Source organism: Myxocyprinus asiaticus, chromosome 29, assembly GCF_019703515.2.
Source record: "Myxocyprinus asiaticus isolate MX2 ecotype Aquarium Trade chromosome 29, UBuf_Myxa_2, whole genome shotgun sequence".
Taxonomy (NCBI): Eukaryota; Metazoa; Chordata; class Actinopteri; order Cypriniformes; family Catostomidae; genus Myxocyprinus; species Myxocyprinus asiaticus.
This window is the reverse complement of record NC_059372.1, coordinates 26,811,672-26,828,256: the sequence shown is the minus strand read 5'-3', so window position 1 is coordinate 26,828,256 and position 16,585 is coordinate 26,811,672. Positions and strand designations below refer to the sequence as shown.

General features: G+C 40.2%; 1 protein-coding gene across 1 annotated transcript in view; it reads left to right on the top strand.

Moving 5' to 3' along the window:
- Positions 1–16,585, top strand: part of LOC127419735 (filamin-A-like) — a 58,819-nt gene that overhangs the window by 37,443 nt on the left and 4,791 nt on the right. The window contains exons 19-40 of the mRNA XM_051661395.1: positions 1,139–1,256; positions 1,382–1,644; positions 1,887–2,205; positions 2,285–2,458; positions 2,590–2,752; positions 3,545–3,705; positions 3,823–3,990; positions 4,100–4,223; positions 4,387–4,543; positions 4,654–4,843; positions 5,421–5,444; positions 6,157–6,404; positions 7,118–7,204; positions 8,986–9,085; positions 9,167–9,307; positions 9,499–9,627; positions 9,843–10,016; positions 10,120–10,281; positions 10,434–10,637; positions 15,666–15,818; positions 15,925–16,047; positions 16,169–16,435. Of these exons, the coding sequence (XP_051517355.1) occupies positions 1,139–1,256; positions 1,382–1,644; positions 1,887–2,205; positions 2,285–2,458; positions 2,590–2,752; positions 3,545–3,705; positions 3,823–3,990; positions 4,100–4,223; positions 4,387–4,543; positions 4,654–4,843; positions 5,421–5,444; positions 6,157–6,404; positions 7,118–7,204; positions 8,986–9,085; positions 9,167–9,307; positions 9,499–9,627; positions 9,843–10,016; positions 10,120–10,281; positions 10,434–10,637; positions 15,666–15,818; positions 15,925–16,047; positions 16,169–16,435 (3,649 nt within the window). The remainder of the gene's footprint in view (positions 1–1,138; positions 1,257–1,381; positions 1,645–1,886; positions 2,206–2,284; positions 2,459–2,589; positions 2,753–3,544; positions 3,706–3,822; positions 3,991–4,099; positions 4,224–4,386; positions 4,544–4,653; positions 4,844–5,420; positions 5,445–6,156; positions 6,405–7,117; positions 7,205–8,985; positions 9,086–9,166; positions 9,308–9,498; positions 9,628–9,842; positions 10,017–10,119; positions 10,282–10,433; positions 10,638–15,665; positions 15,819–15,924; positions 16,048–16,168; positions 16,436–16,585) is intronic.

Sequence of the window (16,585 nt, the reverse complement as noted above, 5' to 3'; positions counted from 1 at the left end):
TTGGGAGTGGGTCTGATTTTTATACCCCCTCAGACCTACCCGGTCAAGCCACAAAGGGTGCCTCATAGACCCCTGGATGATCAACTCAGCAAAAAGTCAAGAGTGTTTCATCCACACCCTTTGACTCTCTTTTGGAAATAAAATGAGAATGAGAATCAAATAAATAAACTGCTGAGAATGAAGAATTCTTTATGTATATGCGTAGGACTGAGGCTATCAGGAAATGCGACCAGCTGTTTGTGTCTTGGGCTTCCCCCATTTAGGCAAACCCAGTAACACGACGCTTTTCCCTTTGGCTTGTGGAAGCAATACTGTATCTTTGGCATATAGCTCTAAGGGTTACAGCCTCCCTTAGGCCTTAGGGTTCATTCCATTTGAAGCATGGCTGCATCCTGGGCCCTGTTTCAGGGGACTAACTGCTGCATGTTGGGCTTCTCTGCACACTATTTTGTCAGGTACTACTGTCTTGATACCAGAACCCCTGTAGTGCATTTGGTTCTAGTGGTGGACTCTATATAATGTGTTCCCCCAAGGCCCTTGCCCTTTTACACTATGTACATGATACTTTACAGATTACACCCCATACATAATGCATGGCCCTTATCCATGTTGTCAGGCCTGCTTATAGTGTATAGAATGTGTCAGGCACCGTTTCTGTGAGGAGACCATCCTTCTGGCTGACAGTGTCTCGCTGTGAGTGTATAGGGCAATCAGGGGGTCATCCATACCTTCCATAGGTGGATCTCAAACACAAGATGATGAAAGAGAATGATAGTTTACCTATTCTTTAACCCCAGTTCTCTAAAATATCTAGTGGAGAGATCCACCAAGCTTTCCCCGCTTGCGGCACGAGAAATGAATACGTGCTTACTGAGGAAAAGTAGCGTGTACAGGTCCTTAATGCCCTCAGATAAGGGCGGCGTCTTACAGTGGCATTGGACGCGTGCTCCTGTCTTTTCAAGCCAGGCTTTGTGCAATTGGATACTTCTGCAGAGGACAGGTATGGGTATCCCTTCCAAAGGTGGATCTCTACACTCGATGTTTCAGAGAAATGGCGTTACAGAATAGGTAACCTATCATTTAGTTTATTAAATTGGACATTGTTGAGTACTGGTGGAATCTTACATTTCTTCTTCAGGGTAATATGGGTGTCAATGTCACGTATGGTGGTGATCCCATTCCCAAGAGCCCATTTGCTGTGTCTATTGCTCCCTCTCTGGATCTGAGTAAAGTTAAAGTGGCCGGTCTTGGAGACAGTAAGTTATCACTTTTTCTATTTTGAGATTAATTTACTTAAGTTATGAAGTTATATTTTTTACTTTCTCCAATTTTATTGGTCATTACCCTCAGATTTTCCAACTCTCTGCTCTTTCTTGTCCAGCGATAACAGTTGGCAAGGATCAGGAGATCACAGTCAAGTCCAAAGGAGCAGGTGGTCAGGGCAAAGTTGGCGCAAAGGTCACAGGTCCAGCTGGTAAATCGGTACCCTGTAAAGTTGAACCAGGCCTGAGCCCAGAAACCAGCCAGGTTCGTTTCATCCCAAGAGATAAAGGACCGTATGAGGTAGAACTGACCTATGATGGAGCCCCCATCCCTGGCAGTCCCTTTCCTGTGGAAGCAATTGCACCCACTGACCCATCTAAGGTGAGGAGGTTTGCATACTTTACTCAGCCTTGGAATTAAATATTATTGCTGGTTTAACAAGATGACAAAAAGGCATTAGGAAAAGAGGTGTCTCCTGGGCATTGTGTTTTTGTTTTATAAATGGTAATTTTGGTTAATGTTACACAACTCCTTATTGAGTGGTTTTGGCATCCCAGACTGGCTTTAGCAGCAAAACAAATGTATTATTTTATTCATCTCCCAATGTATTTTCTCATGTGTAGGTGCGGTGTTCCGGGCCAGGTCTGGAGCGAGCTAAGGTTGGCGAGACTGGGCAGTTTGTGGTCGATTGTACGAATGCTGGTCCTGCAGAACTGACTATTGAGATCATCTCAGACAATGGAACTGAGGCTGAAGTTCATATTCAAGACAATGGGGATGGAACCTACACAATTACTTATATTCCTCTGTACCCTGGAGCCTATACTCTTACCATCCGCTATGGTGATCAGGATGTACCAAACTTCCCAGCCAGGCTCAATGTGGAACCAGCTGTAGAAACCAGTGGTGTGAAAGTGTTTGGACCTGGAGTTGAGGGCAAAGGTAGCATGGAATCCTCTGGATTGAGGAAGAATGCTTTGTATCTGTGTTTTTGTTAACTTTCAGTGTTCTTCACCTTTAGGAGTTTTCCGGGAGGCCACAACAGATTTCACTGTTGATGCACGTGCTCTCACCAAAACGGGGGGCAATCACATCAAGACCTGCATAAACAACCCATCAGGCAACCGCACTGAAGCTCTCATCAGAGACCTGGGAGATGGCACCTACCAAGTGGAGTACACTCCTTATGAGGAGGGTGAGTTGCTGTATTGTAACAAGCCCCAAAATTAATGTAGTTCCATCCCACCAGAGTAGAATTGCCATTAATGTGGAATAATTGTGAAATTTAACATGTATCATCTTTGACTTTTTTTTTTTTATTGACAGGCATGCACAGTGTTGAGGTTGCCTACGATAACAGCCCGGTTCCCAAAAGCCCATTCCGTGTTCCAGTGACTGAGGGTTGTGACCCAGCACGTGTGCGTGTGCATGGTCCAGGACTTCAATCCGGCATCACCAACAAATCCAACAAGTTTACAGTTGAGACACGGTGGGTTGATTCAGCACTCTGCATTGTTAATCATGCACCTCATGCTGTGTTGATAATCATGCATTGCTGTTTTCTCAAATAATTAAAACAAATCAGTCTATAACCAGGTTTTCATCCACATTATTTTAATGTGAATTTTATGAAATTACATAACACAACGATGCGAACACAATTTCCAAAATGTGCATAAAACTATAATACACACAAGGTGGATACATTGATTTTTATTCGATAAGACATGCATAATCTACAATGGAAATGCATTTACCGAAAAAATGTCTAGATGAGCATCAAAAAAAGTAATGTGACTTTGCCTCAATCATGTGACTGCATGATTTGCTCATGAATGGACTAACCAGTGGAATAATATTGTCGCATAGCATCTCAAATATTGCTCTGTTCATTCTGAATTGCCAGAACCAGAGTCATCAAAATTATTGGCTATCATTACATCCCAAAGCCATCTGAAATGCTGTCGCTCCCAGATATAAGGCATCTGCGCTGAGAGCTAGCAAACCTGATGTTCGTCAGAGCATTTTGTCTGTGAGCTCCAAATAAAAGAGCCAAAGTGTCTTCTTTTTTTGTGCCAATTTCTCCAGAAGTGATCATTTTGTTCTCTTAAACATATGGGATGGAAACACTGCTTTATTCGTCAATTTACCTGAATTATTTAGTCAGCTTTTTTTTTTTTTTTCATAGATTAAATTCACAACTTGGATGTAAACCTGACTGTTTTTATGAAGGTTTGGTTGCAGTGTCTTCTGCCTCACTTCTCTCCTTTCTTTTGTGCAGTGGGGCAGGTACAGGTGGGCTGGGGCTGGCTATGGAGGGACCTTCTGAGGCCAAAATGTCCTGCACTGATAACAAAGATGGCAGCTGTTGTGTTGAATACATCCCATATGAGCCAGGCACATACAACCTCAATGTCACCTATGGAGGTCAACCAATCACTGGTCAGTATTTATGCAATTCGTACTAGAAGGTTGTTAGTCATATATAAATTGTGCTTGGTTGGTTTGTGCTCTGGTTGGCTCCTAATTATGTCCCTGTGCTGTTGAACTTCTTTACAGGAAGCCCTTTCTCTGTACCTGTCCATGATACAGTTGATGCAACTAAAGTTAAATGCCTGGGTCAAGGACTTGGAAACAGCGTGCGTGCCAATATACCACAGATCTTTTCGGTGGATGCGAGCAAAGCTGGAGTGGCTCCCTTGCTGGTCAGAGTGCAAGGGCCTAAAGGTAAGAGCACGATTCAAGAATGATCCCTTTGTGCTGAAGAGCTTATTTGAATCTCTTTTCATTGAAGTTTGCTTTGCCTTTTCATTGTTGCGTACTGCATGTTCTCTAGGTATTATGGAGCCTGTTGAGGTGGTGGATAATGGGGACCAGACTCACACCGTCAGCTATGTACCCACCAGAGAAGGACCATATTCTATTAATGTTCTCTATGGAGATGAGGAGATCCCACATAGGTAAACCGCAACCAGCACCATGCTGTTTGTGTCCATATTCTTCTTCACATTATCCAGTGTTTTCTAGTCCATTTGTTTAGTGAATTCCTTTATTACTCCCTTGGTCCCTGTCCTCACTAGCTGTTTCCCATCCCTTACACTCTTCTCTGTTTCCTTTATTCAGCCCATATAAGGTGAAGGTTCTGCCCACTCATGATGCTAGTAAGGTCCGTGCCAGCGGTCCTGGTCTGAATACCACAGGTGTGCCTGCCAGTCTGCCTGTGGAGTTCACTATTGATGCCAAAGATGCAGGAGAGGGACTCTTGGCTGTCCAGATCACTGTGAGTAGATTCTTACAATCAACCACTGCATCTCCATGAAAAGTTGCTGGTCTGTCTAAGCTGTTTGTGTAATGTGCATTATTGTTTGGTTCCTTTCATGCTTATTTTAGGACCCTGAAGGGAAGCCAAAGAAGGCCAACATTCGTGATAACCAGGACGGGACTTACCTTGTTTCCTATGTACCAGATATGACTGGCCGCTACACCATTCTCATCAAGTATGGTGGTGATGAGATCCCATACTCTCCATATCGTATCAGAGCTCTGCCCACAGGGGATGCCAGTAAATGCACTGTCACCGGTATGTACAAATCAGATATTTATTACATTATTACAATACCGATACAATCATGTGCCCCATGCAAACCCACATAAACCATTTATTTCAGACAGAATTTAGCTATTAAAGCCCTTAATCTAGAAGTCTATAATATAGAGGTCATTGTACTAAATGCCTTATCAAAATCAATAAAGTGATTTATTTGATAATTTTTAAAGTCTAAATATAGTCTGCCAGTATGCACAGTGAATGCTGGGATCAGAATAATAATGTGGTTGGGGAGCCATTGGAAAATTAATGTTTTGATGGCTCGATCCTGTATGCTTTAAGTCATTGCTCAGTCTAATCTGAACCTCAATGTTCAGACTGGATGCCACCAGGGAGTTTTTGTGTGTTAGTAAAGTGTGCATTTGTTCTGTGTATTGCTCCCAACTTCATTCCCACCGAGACACACCTCCTTTTGTGCAGCGCTGTTCACATTCCCATCACAATTACTTCATTCCTCACTTCTATTTTTTTTTTCTTTTGCACACATTTGTTGTATTTTGCCCTGATTGTTACTTTTTCACTTTTCGCTTTCTGCTTCACTGTTTCTCAGTCTCAATTGGAGGTCACGGTTTGGGTAAGCGCATTGAAATATGCTAGTCTTTTTGTTTGGTTCTGCATGCAGAATGGCACTGTACTTTAAAGTTTATTTTTATTATTAGGCTTAATTTTCCTGTCCTCTACTGTAGCAAAAATGTAATCCATATAAATATAATGGACTTTTGATACAAGCATTACAGTAGTGTGATCCATATGTATGGTCACTTGCTTGTTGAAAGTGGTTCAGACCCTGTTTCTCTGTTCTTTAAGTAGCATATTCTGTCAATTTGAAGGGGACTAATCACTAACTTACCAGGGCTTTAATATGTCTGTATGGTGGAATGTAAAGTACATGGACTGATATTAATACTTTCTCCAGCTTGTTTAATTCTTTTGAATGACTGGTTGCATTATATATAGTAATACGGTAGTGCTCTGGAAATTAAGGTAACAGACAAACAGGATAGTGGATCCAACTGTTAGCTTTTTAAAGTCACATTGGAAGAAAAGTGGAAGTTTAGATGGCAGCAAATCCTGGATTGTCAAACTCTGAGTTTAGACCTTTTTATAATAAAAAAATAAAAATAATGGATCCCACTTCTCCAAACCCATCTGTTGCCTTGACGTTCCAGACATTTGCATCTAGTGCATGGTTGAATGTTACTGGAGGGATGGGTACTAAACTCTCTAATAACAAAACGTCTACCGGCTTGAAGTATTTTTAGTAAACTGCTCTTGGTACTCTACAGGAGCTGGAGTTGGTCCAACCATCCAGATCGGAGAGCAGACAGTCATCACTGTGGATGCGAAGGCCGCTGGGAAGGGCAAGGTGACATGCACGGTGTGCACTCCAGATGGAGGTGAGGTGGATGTGGACGTGGTTGAGAATGAGGATGGAACATTTGACATCTTCTACACAGCACCCCAGCCTGGGAAATACGTCATCTGTGTGCGCTTTGGTGGAGAGCACATTCCCAACAGCCCCTTCCTAGTAACGGTACATATATCAATAATGATTCATATGGATCACCGTTCAGTCATTTTAAACAGTGACTTACCTAGCCTTGGCCTTCTCTGAATTCTGAGCCAGATAGTTTGTTAAAGGTGCACTCAGTAATTTTTACCTCATTAATAAAGTTTTACAAATAAAGAAATTAATGGTTCTTTTGTAATGTTTAAATTCATGTTCACTCACATGAGATAAATGCTCCAGTCATATGGTAATAAAAGCTATTTTATTTTACATGGAGCGGGTCGCCTCATGGTGGCTGCCAGGTTGAGATCACATGACCAGCCCAATACTACTCCGTTTATCTCTGCAACCTCCCTGCTATCAGACACATTTGCTCATTGAATTAATTCATCACGGTTAACTGCGAATAGCATATTTATACAATGGCATTGGTAACTAAAAACTGCTCTTGAATAATGTTTCATCCACGCCGCTAGGTTTCAGTATTCCAATAAATTGAAAATTACCTAGTGCACCTTTAAATATACACACAAAACTGAAGTGCAAAACTATCATTAGGTGTGAATGAATACCTATCTTAAATTCAAAATTACACTGTCATTGTGGTTAGCACCAACATGCTAATTGCAGTGACAAGAGTCTCTAGATCTTAAAACCGCTTCCTGGTTGACCAGATTTGAACCAGAGGTGTTTCTTATTAGATGGATTTCATCTTTGATTCTGTTGCCCTGTCTCAGGCTTTGGAAGGTGCCTCCCCTGACCAACTAATGCAGCAGACCCAGAGCCTACAGTACGCCTACGCGCCCAACAGGGGCCAGCCATGGGTACTGACATGCTCCTTTTTCCCTCCCCGTCTGCATTTTCTGCTCTGCTACCGATTTGAGTCCCCAATCAGTCCTTCGTCCTTCCTTTGTTCATCCTCCTATTTTTCTTTTCCTGCAGGTTTAGGATTTTTCATCTAAAATTCCATGATTCTGAGTTCATGTGGACTCTTGAATACTTATCCATTGAGTTGTAGAATGACAGCCATTTTGAAAGCAATAAATGTGGGCATACATTTAACAAAATGGCTGGTTTTTACAGAGCTTATTCTGTATGTTGGACGCCGTTCATTGTCTTTGTGTGGTCATGGTGCCATTTTTAGATGTTTTGTGTGGTTTGTCATTGTTGGTCATGTCGCCATTTTTCTGCTTGGCTTTCACTCTGCCCCCTTCTCCAGATTAGCCAATCACTGACTGATCCTTAGAATGTCATTCTCACACAGTGTCAGTCGCTGCATCATCGTCAACGTCATCATCCTCATGATCTCCATCATTATTGCTTTTTTCATCTCATCTTGTTTGTTCAAATTTTAGAGCGCTATTATTATATCTACTGTGTTGTCTCTTGTTCTACATTCATGCTAAAATTGAGTATAGAATGTTTACTTGCATTGTACTTGACATCAAAATTAAGATAATTAGATTTCTCAGGATGCTGTTTGATTGTCTGATTTTGTGCTTTTAATTTTATATCATGAGGCTCAAGGTAGATCAGAGTTGCTTATCTAATAAAAATACAGGGAAATAAAGGGTAATATCCAATAGAGGTATACTGATAGCAGTTTTATTGATTAATTGGTGCCGATAGTTGCTTTTTGGAACTATCGTTATCTGCAAAAATATATGCTGAGAGTTGCCGATAGATTTGTATTAATATTCCCCAGTGTTCCTCTGTGGCGGCGTTGAGGATTCTAGAGTTAGAACGGCTTGGTTCTACAGTATACAGTAAACAACCACTAGTACCTCTTGGGGATTTTCTGGATCTTAATCTTTCATCATTGTCGATATTCATCCATATTTTTATCCTCACTTCAATGCATATTTAGTGTTCTAAATGTAATTGAGGGCATGCAAAGAAAAATGATTATATGGAAACGTACCCCGTCAGCTCATACATCACCTTCTCCAGTTTCATATCTTGATAATTATGATTATAATAAAAAACCTCATCAGTTGAAGTATGTATGCATACAAAATCCATTATCTCGTGAATATATATATATATATATATATATATATGCTATAAAAAGCTTAATTTGGTAAATACTTAAAAATAAAGCATTTTAATGGAGTCGCTGTCATTTTCAAAATAAGAGTCCTCTGTGAATTTAGGGCTTGTATAAGCTAGTCTCACATTATGCACCAAATCTTGATTTTATTTTTAATTTTTTATGGTTGTTATTGGGATTTTGATTGCACAGTCAACAGCATCTGGGATTTTTTTATTAATTTTGGACTAATGCAGCCTCTGTGTCTGCATCCGTTATAGTAAGGAAAGACTAAGAAAATTTTTAACATCTTACAAATTGATTTTAAAAACTATCGGCCAATTAATCTGTTATCTGCCTTTTTCACCACCATAGTTATCGATATCAGCAAAATCCACTATTGGTCGATCTCTATCCAACAAAGTAATGTACATTGATATACCAATGTAGACCTCACTACACCACTGTTGGAGATTTGTAGCTTTTAGATCTTCAGTGTCAAATGGCCAACTGATTTCAATGTCTACCTCCATGGTTGGTTTTGGTTTGTGTCTGATCCCCTTCTTTCCATCACAGGCTACAGACAGACCAGTGGGCATGAACGGACTGGACGTAGCTGGACTGAGACCCTTTGACTTAGTTATTCCTTTCACCATCCAAAAGGGAGAAATTACAGGTAAGCACTTGCAAATCTGTAAATGAGTGTAATCGAAAACTTGTATGCAAGATTCTTATATATGTACCCGATGCTTCACAGGTGATGTAAGAATGCCTTCAGGAAAAGTGGCCAAGCCAGATATTACAGACAACAAGGATGGCACAGTCACCGTTAAATATGCCCCAACTGAGGCTGGGCTACATGAGATGGACATCAAATATGATGGAATACACATTCCAGGTAAAAGAAAGTGTTGTTGTTTTGTGTTTGTCAATCCAGCAATACGCAAGAATTTTTTCCATGTCTACAGTGCAATTACAATCACTGTTTTCCATGGAAAGCTTTTCTTTTTTAAAGGCTAGTTATAAAGTGGGTCTTGATATCTAAGGTTAAATCTTGACCTTTTTTTTTTTGCTTATCTACACTCACAGGAAGTCCACTGCAGTTCTATGTGGATTATGTCAACAGTGGCCATGTGACTGCCTATGGTCCTGGTCTAATTCATGGCATGGTCCATAAGCCTGCAATCTTTTCTGTCAACACAAAGGATGCTGGAGAAGGTATAGACATGCTTCACAATGCACATCGTTCATATTACATGATTTTTTTTTTTAGCACATTCATTCTTTTATCCAGCTAATTCATTTAGATTTTAAATTAAGTAATGCCTGTAGTTTTAAGTTGGCATGGTTGTCCATTAATATAACACCTGAAGATCAGCTAGAAGAAATATATGTATTTGATTTGATTGAAGAAGAAATTTCATATTTATTAGGGGGTCTGTCTCTGGCCATTGAGGGGCCTTCAAAAGCAGACATCAGCTGCACTGATAATCAGGACGGTACCTGCACTGTGTCTTACCTCCCTGTTCTTCCTGGAGACTACAACATCATCGTCAAATACAATGATAAGCACATTCCCGGCAGCCCTTTTATGGCAAAGATCACAGGTGTCTTAAAGCTCAACTTTGATAGTTAGAAGAATGGGGGGAGAAACCTTATATTTACGTCCATTGTTTGGAATGATCTAATCACTTCTATGTATGTCCACAGGTGATGACTCGATGCGCATGTCTCATCTGAAGGTGGGCTCAGCTGCTGATATCCCTCTAGACATTGGAGAGCTGGACATCAGCCAACTCACTGCATCTCTCACCACCCCTTCTGGCAGAGAGGAGCCATGCCTACTTAAAATGCTCAGGAATGGGCATGTGGGTAAGTGTGACGATGGACGAGAAATGGCATTTAGAATGAAATGGAATTCATAAAGACACACATTTCTAAGTGGGAAGTCTGTAGTTGTGCTGATTGATCACAGCCCACTTTCTGTGACCTATTTTCACCTTCTTCTGGTGTTTTCCCTCCAGGTATCTCCTTTGTGCCTAAAGAAATTGGCGAGCATCTTGTGAACATCAAGAAAAATGGACGTCATATTCCTAGTAGCCCCATCTCTGTCATGATAAGTCAATCAGAGATTGGTGATGCCAGCCGTGTACGCGTAACTGGCCAAGGCCTGAGTGAGGCCCGAACCTTTGAGCCAGCAGAATTCATCATCGACACCAGAGATGCAGGTAAATGGAGCATGTTTCAAGGATATTTACAATTACTGCTTTTAGTTAAATGGAGCTCATTTTAATGCTTAAAAATTGCAAGGGCTGTTAAATTAAATAAATTGTCTGCACTGGCTGCTCACTGCGCTTGCTGTATGTGCCCAGCTCTGTTCTCTGTAGTGTTAAGCATATTCAAAGCACGTGTGAGGCAAATTACCTAAGCACCTTATATTTACAGTGCTCTAGATTGACTAATTGCACATTTGTGTAATTCCAAATATTCTTGGCTGCTAAGTTACTATCCAAATCTAAAGTAACCTCATAACACCAGGTTTTTGTAGACAGAAGAATGAATGAAAGCATTTATCTGCAATACAATGCCATTGCAAACTCAACCACAAACAAAAATGTCTTCTTTCAGTGTTCCGTCAAAATAAAAGTTTCTGCCAAGATAAAGGCTTTTAGGGTTTAATAATAACATAAGAGTTTAATAATTAGGGGCCAAGCACCAAAGGTGCTGTGGCACCTATTGTATTCATTAGTTTTCTTATTGTATCTGTTAGTGTTCTTATTCTTCTAGTGTTCTTATTATTGTTATTTTTCTTCTGACTGGGAGTCTATGGTAGCTCACAGAACTATATGGTAACGTTTTTTTTTTTTTAATTTTTTTTATTTTGTTAAATTTTTTTATTTGGCACACTGGTAGGGGAGAAACTAAACATTCTTCACCTGCAAATTTGGAGCCTCTAGCTCAAACCCTCTAGCGCCACCAACTTTTGCACTCACGTTTATGCTTATAACTTTTGAACCGTATGTCCTAGTAACATTACCATGGTTAAAATTTGAAAACATGGGAAAATAGCAAAAAATGTGTAGAGTCTAAGTACAGCACAGAAAACCTCATTATAGAGAATTTCACAGACATAACCAAGTAAACAAAGCAGAAAATGCAGCTCTGCTCATATATCCGCTTTACTTTCTGCTACATGCCTCAAACGAAACTCTGAATATCTTTAAAAGATTTGATGTCATTAACCTGGCAAGCTTGGGCAAATCTGGCAATTATTTTGTCCTCAAAAGCACTTGTGTTCACAAGGTTATGCATTGATACAACTCTGCTTGCAGGCAGACCGATTAAAAAGTGCTGTGTGCATCTACTCGTGGAAGTTCCATCGACCCTGCCAGTCAGATTTGTTGCCAGATGCCAGAAAGGATAGGAGGCTTTATGTCGGCAATGCTTTGGCATACTGACAAGAAACTTTGTATGTGTCATTGTCACCACACCCTGACAGCGCCGCATATTGGTCAAAAGTTATAATTAATTGTATTGTAATATAAGCAATTCTACTCATGTTTTATACCACTTTTCTTAAAATCATAATCGGTGATTTCCAATCATACTTCCTTGGTGTGCTTGGCCCTTTCTTCTTCTCCCCCCTCCCAATGGGTGTCTATGGCAGCCTGTGTTCACAGGAAAATGCTTAAATTTAGCACACTGAGGCATTGGTATGAATAGTACCCTGACAAAATTTGGGGTCTCAAAGACAAACTTTATAGCGCCACCATCAGTTCAAAAATTAACTTCTTTTGTGTGCATCTTTTGAACCATTTGTCCTAGGATTTTTTTTTTTTTTTTTTTTTTGTCTGATTACTCCCCTCCTGATGATTCAAATTGACCCCTTACATTAATACTCTGCCCATTACAGTGGCTGCCATCTTGAATTATGATGTTTAAGCATTTCACATCCTTCAAACTTGGTCCAATTTGCCCAAACAATGGCTCAAAATAATCTCTAAACCCAGCTGTAAAGAAATGATTATACAGAATCAAAATGTTTTGCTTATGTTTAAAAGTTACGGCATCACAAATTTAACAAGGTTGGCGTGAAATAGAATGTGAGGCTGTATCTCGGCAACGCTTTGTCCTATAGAAATGAAACTTCATGTGCTTCATTGGGACCATGATCTGAGGGTACATGAAACGTTTGGTCACAGCGCTACCTATGGGTCAAGAAGTGTGAAAAACTTGTTTTGTTTTTTTACCCGTAACTTTTGAATTGTATCTCCTAAAATAATGAGGTTGGTTCCTATGAATTTTGTACCAATACCAGTTTTTCCATCATCGGCCATATTGCCTTTTACGCTATTTTGAATTTTATGAAAAAGAGATTTATCTTTTGAACGCATTGTGGCATTTAAAAGAAATTGACATGCCCTGAGGGAACCGGAGCAGTTTGATAGTGCCACCCATAGTTTAAAAGATAAACAACACTTTTGTGTGCTGACTCTAACTTTTGTCATTTGTCTTTGCCATTGAGATGTGTCAAATGAGTGGCGCAGTGTGTAAAGCTGTGCACTACAGTTCTAAAGTTTCAGGGTTCAATTCCCACCTAGGCAAGTCTTACATTAGAATTTCTATTTTACTGGAGATCTTTCTATTGTGCTTACTAAATAGTTGAAAGGCTTGTCTTTGATCACTTATCCTTCCAGGTATTATTTTTCTTCCTCTTTCTCCCCAATGGGAGTTTCAGGCAGCACTATGAACCGTACATGGCAAAATGATATTTGGCACACTGATAGGGATGGGTATGAATAGCCCTTTGACCAAGCTTGGGGTATCTAGGCCAAACTCCATAGTACCACTACCAGTTAAAAATGTCACTTTACTGTTGCATATTACTTTTGAATTGTTTGGTCTAAAAAGAAAATTCTTGCTTTTTCTGATTACTCACCTATGGTAACTGCAATGTTCCCCTTACATTAGAACTCTGGCTATTACAGTGGCCGTGATATTGAATTGACACAGAAATGACTGAACAGAATTGTGATTTTCATCTTTGCTGAAAAGTTACACCAAAAAAAAAATTGACCACTGTGATCGCTGTGCTGACTTTCAGCTTGGTATGAATCTTTGGTGGTGTTTAGACTTGTCGATGGTATGGTGCAGTGGTTAAAGCTCTGGACTATGGGTCCAAAGATTGTGAGTTTGAGTCCAGCAAAGGATGGTTTTAAGTTTTCTTTTGTTGACCTTTTGAGTCTTCACATTGGGCTTACATCAAAGTCCCTTTCAAGGTAAGTCCATCCACTCAACGGCCACCTTTTGAATGCTCTCAAGCAGCTATTTTCTATGGATACAAGTGGCATAAAAGTACAGCTCCTATCAACTTGAAAGGGGAAAGACAGAAATCTCCAAAATAGTTGGTCATGATTACAATCAAAGAACATATTTCAAATCGGTAGTTAAATCTGACAACAATGGTATCATAAATTGTGCTTCTTTAGCTCAGATAACGCTAAACAACGCTATTTTTCAGGATGGTCCAGCTAATGCGTATAGTGCAGTGGATTGTGCGCTGGACTTGATTGGAAAGGTTCAAACCCTACTTGAAAAGACCTATAAAAGCAATGTGCACTTACAATGTATGTCATAGCCACACTGGCTCATATGGGTTCTACAGGTCAGATAGGCCTATAGGCCATTTAGGTGCATGGCCCCATAATTGCTGCTTGCAGCTACAGTTGAAGTCAGAAGTTTACGTACACTTAGGTTGTCGTTAAAACTAATTTTTAACCACTCCACAGATTTAATATTGGCAAATTATAGTTTTGGCAAGTCAATTTGGACATCTACTTTGTGCAAGACTCAAGTAATTTTTCCAACAATTGTTTACAGACAGATTGTTTCCCTTTTAATTGACTGTATCACAATCCCAGTGGGTCAGAAGTTTATATACACTAAGTTAACTGTACCTTTATGCAGCTTGGAAAATTCCAGAAAATGATGTCAAGCTTTTAAACAATTAGCCAATTAGCTTCTGATAGGAGGTGTACTGAATTGGAGGTGTACCTGTGGATGTATTTTAAGGCCTACTTCCAAACTCAGTGCCTCTTTGCTTGACATCATGGGAAAATCAAAAGAAATCAGCCAAGAAAAATATTGTGGACCTCCACAATTCTGGTTCATCCTTGGGAGCAATTTCCAAATGTCTGAAGGTACCACGTTCATCTGTACAAACAATAGTACACAAGTATAAACACCATGGGACCACTCAGCCATCATACCGCTCAGGAAGGAGACGCATTCTGTCTCCTAGAGAGGAATGTAGTTTGGTGCAAAAAGTGCAAATCAATCCCAGAACAACAGCAAAGGACCTTGTGAAGATCCTGGAGGAAACGGATAGACGAGTATCTATATCCACAGTAAAACAAGTCCTATATCAACATAACCTGAAAGGCTGCTCAGCAAGGAAGAAGCCACTGCTCCAAAACCACCATAAAAAAGCCAGAATACAGTTTAAGTGCACATGGGGACAAAGATCTTATGTGGCTATATTGATGCAACCTTTCAAGACATCAGCCAGTAAGTTAAAGCTCAGTTGCAAATGGGTCTTCCAGATGGACAATGACCCCAAACATACCTCATGTTGTGGCAAAATGGCTTAAGGAGAACAAAGTCAAGGTATTAGAGTGGCCATCACAAAGCCCTAACCTCAATCCGATACAAAATTTGTGGGCAGAACTGAAAAAGCGATCAAGGAGGCCTACAAACCTGACTCCGTTACACCAGTTCTGTCTGGAGGAATGGGCCTAAATTCCAGCAACTTATTGTGAAGCTTGTGGAAGGCTACCCAAAACGTTTGACCCAAGTTAAACAATTTAAAGGCAATGCTACCAAATACTAACAAAGTGTATGTAAACTTCTGACCCACTGGGAATGTGAAGAAAGAATTAAAGCTGAAATAAATCACTCTCTATCATTATTCTGACATTTCACATTCTTAAAATAAAGTAGTGATCCTAACTAACCTAAGACAGGGAATGTTTTCTACGATTAAATGTCAGAAATTGTGAAAAATTGAGTTTATATGTATTTGGCTACGGTGTATGTACACTGACTTCAACTGTATATTTGTTGTTGTTATATACAAAAATATATTTGTTCAATTTTCTTAACTTATTATTTTCAAAATAATCTCAATTAGATTTAAAAAAAAAAAAAATTATCCAATTTATTCCACCCTACTTATTGTTGTTGTTTTATATTGCTAGGATATGGAGGACTCAGTTTGTCCATTGAGGGTCCCAGTAAGGTGGACATTAACACTGAAGATCAGGAGGACGGCACCTGCAAAATCACATACTGCCCCACAGAACCAGGAAATTACATCATTAACATCAAATTTGCTGACCAGCATGTTCCAGGTGTTTACTAGCAATGTTCTTCCAAAATGGCAGTTGTAAAAGGCTGTTTATTGCTGTATATGAATAATCCGTTTAAACTGATTCACCCATTATGTTCTTGCTACAGGAAGTGCTTTTACAGTCAAAGTGACTGGAGAGGGTAGGATGAAAGAAAGCATCACGCGCAGAAGAAGAGCTGCTTCTGTGGCCAATGTCGGCAGCCAGTGTGACCTAAGTCTGAAGATCCCTGGTAAGAGCTCTGGGAAAAAGAGTGATCATTATTTTTAATCCATCCTTTTTCTTTTTTTCCCCTCCTACAATGCACCTATATCAGTTTGCCTTCTGTAATCCCATTTGTATACTTTTGACAGAGATCAGCATTGCAGACATGACAGCTCAGGTCACCAGCCCATCTGGTAAGGTACACAAGGCAGAGATAATGGAGGGGGAAAACAACACATACTGCATTCGCTTCGTTCCCACTGAGATGGGTGTGCACACGGTCAGTGTGAAGTACCAGGGCCAGCATGTCCCAGGATCCCCCTTCCAGTTCACAGTGGGCCCTCTTGGAGAAGGAGGTGCCCACAAGGTCCGCGCTGGAGGCCCTGGTCTTGAGAGAGCAGAGGCAGGAGTGCCAGGTATGAGAAGTTTGTGTACATTTATACTATTGCATTAGTCAAAATGAGTTTTGGTGCCCAAGAGCCTGTTGAGACCAAACACAAGTGCAGCGCAACTACTATAACAGGCTGCAGGTGTCGAGACACTCTTCTTCAAGTTGCTGTTCTTTT